Below are 5,298 nucleotides of genomic sequence, written 5' to 3'. Positions count from 1 at the left end.
TTAATGATACTTGTTGGGATGAAAAACACACATTCTATAAGTTGAAGAATATCTTTGATTATCCCAAAAAAATTTATTAGTTTGATGCAATTTACTTAAACCAATTTGAAATTGCACGGTGAATCATCAAATTAATGAGCACAATAACTATTATAATTATTTAATTACTTTATTTCAACTCAACAAGAGATTTTATTGTGATTGTAAACTGTAAATGAGATTAGTAATCATAGGATTTATATATATACGTGTAATTGTTTTTTATACTATCAGCCAAATCTCTACCTTTCATATATTAGCTATTATTAACTTTCAAACAAAAATATTATAAATCAATGATAGATGATATGCTGACAATATAAATTTTTAGTAGATTTTAAACTCAAAGCAATAACCATTGTGAGAAGAGAAGGTAGGCATAGGCAATTTCTAATAATAACAAGCTCGGTTCTCAAGATAAGAACTCAATGGGTAATATTAGATAACTACAAACCACACCAAACTATTGTTGTAGTTTTGACTATAGTTTGTGCACCAAACTATAAACCACATCAAAGTAATAGTTATGCACACAGACTGTGTACACTTTAACAATAATATTTAGTTATACACACTCATTATTGATTTCACATTAACCACCTTATAATTTGACGAGATTTTCGGCCTCAACAATAACAAAAAGAGATCTGATGTCTCAAACGGGAAGAGTTTTATTAGAAGCAGTTGGATGCTCAGAAATCTTATCAGTACTTTTCTCTTCATTCTCACCACTCAACTCCTCCAATGATTTTCCTTTAGATTCAGGCACCAAGAAAGTGAAAAACATGCCAAGACAATTGCACACAGCAAGCACTAGAAGAGTGTTCTTCATCCCAATACCAGCAGGGTACCCTGCATCTCTTGTTGCTGGATTCTTGCTCTCTGAAGCATATAAGAACCCGAATGCCCCGATGATTGCGCCCGCTTTCCCCGAAGCTGCTGATATCCCGTGGCAAGTAGACCTTAACCTTGCAGGGAAAATCTCAGCAGGCACAACAAAAGTGGTAGCATTTGGACCAAAGTTAGAAAAGAAGAAAGTTAATGCATATATTATCAAAAACCCAGTTCTGTTTTCTTTCTTAGTCCAATGATCATATGGGATTGCAAGTGCAAACATGAACACAGTCATGAAGAAGAAACCCATAAGTTGGATGAAGAAACGACCCAAGTAGTCAATAAATGCCACTGTGAACCAATAACCTGGCACAGTGCCACATAGTGCTATAAGAACTTGTGCTCTTGAAACCCTGAAAACCTCATGAATTGCATTCATTTCACTTGGTGGAGGAAGCCACCCAATACTTGTGTAAATGTCTTTCTGGAAGAGATTTGAACTGTAATATGCAATGTCTAGTAGAAACCAAGTAGTACATGTTCCAACCAAGTGTAACCCATGTCTTTTAACAAATTCCTTGGAGAACAAGCCAAAGTTGTTGCTGTCTCTAACAGTTAACTTGTCCACCTTTTCTTGCTCTTCTCCAATTTCAACTTGCAAGACCTTTGCCATATCTTCTGCGGCTTGTTTCACATTCTTCGCGACGAGTGCTGTGTACCTTGCAGTTTCAGGCATTTTCATTCGCCAATAGTAAGTCATAGCAGCAGGTAAAGCACCAAGCATCAAAATTAAGCGCCAGACATAGTCTGCTTGAGGCACAAGCGACGCTTCAGGGTTAACAGCATATGTTGGAGCGCTATAAACATGATCGAAAATGGTTGAAGTGACAAGCGCAACAATACCCCCAAACAAAATTCCAAAGCCTTGCATAGCAAACACCGCGGCGATGAACGCGCCTCGGGTTTTCTTGTTGGCATATTCAGACATAATAGTAGCCGAAAGAGGGTAGTCACCACCAATGCCAAAACCAAGCCAGAATCGAAAAAAGCAAAGAGTTGTTACGACGCCTTTCGATGTGTGGCCGAATGAAAGGCCAGAGGCAATAGAAGAGAAAACCATAATAGCAAGAGTTAGTCCATAAACTTTTTTTCTTCCTAGTTTATCACCAAGCCAACCAAAGAATAATTGGCCAATTAAAGTGCCACAAAGTGCAACACCATTAACTGCTAAGGACACATTTGGAGGAAGTGTTCCTGGTTTTGGTGCACCTTGGTGTGTGTAGTAGATTCTTCCTAGTAACTTTGTAACATTGGCTATGCTGAAAAGATCATATGCATCAGTGAAGAAACCCATCCCAGCAATAATGATGGCAGTGAAATGGTACCATTGTGTCTTTGCTGCATCAAGAGCACTGAGAACTCCTAGTTGATCACGAGCCATAGGTAGATTTGGAATGTGTAGCTATAAATTTTGGTCTTTGGTGTTGGTTCAAGAATTCTAGAAGTGAAACAAGGAATTATATAAGCTTCTTCAATTGCATTATTTCTAGACTTGCAAATATGCTTGTTATGACAATTTAATTATTTTCTTGCGTTTATGTTTATTTTAACAACCAAAAAAGTTGACAAATTTAAGTTGTTATTTTATTTTTAGATGGATTGTTTGAATTGTGCGTAGAAATAAAAGATGGAAAGTGAGTGAGATAAAAATATTTTGATTTATTTTAAGAGAAATTATTAAATTAAATTTAGGTTAATTAAATAACAATAACAATAAAAACTTAATCACTCAAATTTATATTCCCTTCTATATTATACCGTCTTATATACTTCAAACTATAAGCTAGGCATTCCCTTATACTTACATCAATGTATAATATTTATAGAGATGTTAAACAAAACAAAAAAAAATACAAAATGTTCACTTTTAAAGTCTTCCAATACCAGGTGAGCTTATTGATTTGGGAGTGGTCGGTGATCTAATAATTCTGATGGAGGATAAAAGGAATGGAGTGAAAGAAATAGTAGGTTCAAATTTTAGGCAGAACAAAATATTAACATACTAACATTTATTTATAAAAAATGAGTTTATTAATTAGGCGTATTTAATAATTACTTCCTTTTATTTTTTATTTTTTTGCCAAATTATTGTGTCCCTTCTATAATAATTTGATTTGTCATATATACCTGTTTAGACTTCAACAAATATAACCTAAATTTAATAATTCAAATTTAATAGTCCAATACAACTCCATAATTAAAATGGAAATAAGAACTATTAAAGGCAACCTTATGCAGGAAGAGTTATCTGAATATAATAAACAAAAATGTTATTTCAACAATTAAATTTTACAACTTGATTGACCATTTTCACATTAATGAGAGAATATATTAGAAAAAAGAATAGGTTTTTCCAAAATAAAAGTTATCAACCATGTTGAATAATACAAATAACGTATTGTAATGAAAATGGCCCCTTCCTCATATATTGACCTAAAGTGACACTTTATTATACTATGACACACTCTTCTCATGTCTAGCAGACTAGGGCTATACACTTTATTTTTTCTCAGCTCCAAAATTTGTAAATTTAACATCCATCACTTCTCAAATTATCCCTAACTCTTTAGGGATTATTTTTTAATTGAGTTTTAGAGGGAAAATAAGGAGAATAAAAAACTTACGAGTCATGAAATATAATAATAAGATGACTCTAAATCCTTATTTTCCCCTACATCATCTTCTAAAACTCAATTCACAAATAAACCCTTAATATCATATATGGGTTCTAACTTCACACCCTTCATAAACAAAAATGTCTAAGTCTAAACAAAATGACTCAACAACACTCTACATTCAAACAATATTGAACTTAATAACACTTTCACTTTTAGCTAAGTAACTTAAATCATGCTTAGTTGTCTAAACAACATTAGTGTTACAAGATAGAGTCAGAGAGAGACTAACCTGGTTAAATGTATGAAATAATATTCTTAAGGGGACTGAGAATTGTTGTGAATGAAGAAAATGATGGAAATTAGTGACATATATATACTACAACTCAGAACCATCCTACTATAAACCGAATAAAGAGGCATTATAGTTTACCATAGAATCTTCGGCATGTACCATGATTCTTTCATTTGTTTACATTAATAAATGACATGTAGCAAGCAATGACACAAACTATTGAACATTGTATAATTTTAATTTGATAGGCATTTTCCGCATTCCACTTACATCATCTTAATATAAAACTGAATTTAATGATGTCTTGTGTTATGACGTGGAAAGTAGACTTGGACCTAGTCGTTTACTAGCGTCATTTCACGTTCACGGTTCACACCTTTCTTCTCACACATATATGATTTTGGTTGGATAAATGTATAAAGTTGTTCTGCAATAATTCATATTCTCTAATAACATCAATATAAGTTATGAGTTTGGACTGTTGTAAATGTGTTAGAGTATAAAACTATATATTTATGTTATGTAAACTTAATATAACAATGAGAATAATATTTAAACACAAATCATTATTCTCTAATAATATATAGTGATAGTCTCTCAACGCTCCCGAGCACGTAAGCACAATTGACCAGACCTCATTACCAAATACCTTGTGTTATTCTCTTACCTTTACTTTTTTACTATTTGATTGTTCGCTTGTTCCCAACAATTGGTATCAGATGACTCTTAACCTAAGTGTCAAATTCGAGGTGGGGAAGTTCGATGTAACTGGTAATTTTGGATTGTGGCAAAGGAATGTTAAAGATGTGTTAGCTCAACAAGTTCTATCAAAAGGTGTTGCGTGAGAATAAACCAGATGGTAAGGACCAACTGTATTGGGAAGAGTTGAAGGAGAAGGTTGCGAGAACCATATGACTATGTCTATCAGATGAGGTGATGTATCATGTTATGGATTTGACGTTACCAACAGAGGTATGAGAGACATTAGAGAAGCGGTTCATGTCCAAGTCTCTAACAAATAAGTTGTAATTCAAACAAAGACTCTATGACTTGAAGATGCAGGAGGGTGCTGATTTGCAACAACATCTCAACACTTCCAATCAAGTAACCAATGACTTGGAGAAACTTGATATGAAGGTTGATGATGAGGACAAAGCAATAATATATTAATGTGTTTTTGCTAAATTCCTATGAATACTTTGTCACAACATTGACGTACGGGAAAAACTCAATCAAATTGGATGAGATCACATCTGCACTTTTGTCTCGCACTCAAAGAAGACATAATGTAGGGGAAAGAGTCTCAGGGTGATGGTTTGTATGTGGAATGGAGCCAAGCGCGTGGGAGGAGACAAGACAGAGGAGGTCATACCAAAGGAAAAGAACAAATTCTAGGGGCAGAACACCAGTAGAGTGCTTTAAGTGCAAATAGACTAGGCATTACAAAAATGATTA

General features: G+C 33.8%; 1 protein-coding gene across 2 annotated transcripts; it reads right to left on the bottom strand.

The window, feature by feature from the left end:
- LOC109359438 (inorganic phosphate transporter 1-1-like) lies at positions 695-3,992 on the bottom strand. 2 transcript variants are annotated; one of them, XM_019604105.1, is made up of 2 exons: positions 3,841-3,992; positions 695-2,349 (listed from the first exon to the last, which is right to left on the bottom strand). In XM_019604105.1, exon 2 carries the CDS (start codon positions 2,312-2,314, stop codon positions 695-697), a length of 1,620 nt encoding a protein of 539 aa, XP_019459650.1. In that variant the 5' UTR covers positions 2,315-2,349; positions 3,841-3,992. The 2 variants fall into 2 exon arrangements, with proteins under 2 accessions (XP_019459650.1, XP_019459649.1); XM_019604104.1 differs by having other exon boundaries at positions 695-2,335.

The sequence above is a fragment of the Lupinus angustifolius genome, chromosome LG11 (assembly GCF_001865875.1).
Source record: "Lupinus angustifolius cultivar Tanjil chromosome LG11, LupAngTanjil_v1.0, whole genome shotgun sequence".
Taxonomy (NCBI): domain Eukaryota; kingdom Viridiplantae; phylum Streptophyta; class Magnoliopsida; order Fabales; family Fabaceae; genus Lupinus; species Lupinus angustifolius.
The sequence above is the reverse complement of the archived record's forward strand: the minus strand, read 5'-3'. Positions and strand labels throughout refer to the sequence as shown.

Bases quoted from the DNA above. Each gene is read 5' to 3' on its own strand.
- LOC109359438 (XM_019604105.1), bottom strand. From the start codon at position 2,314: ATGGCTCGTGATCAACTAGGAGTTCTCAGTGCTCTTGATGCAGCAAAG.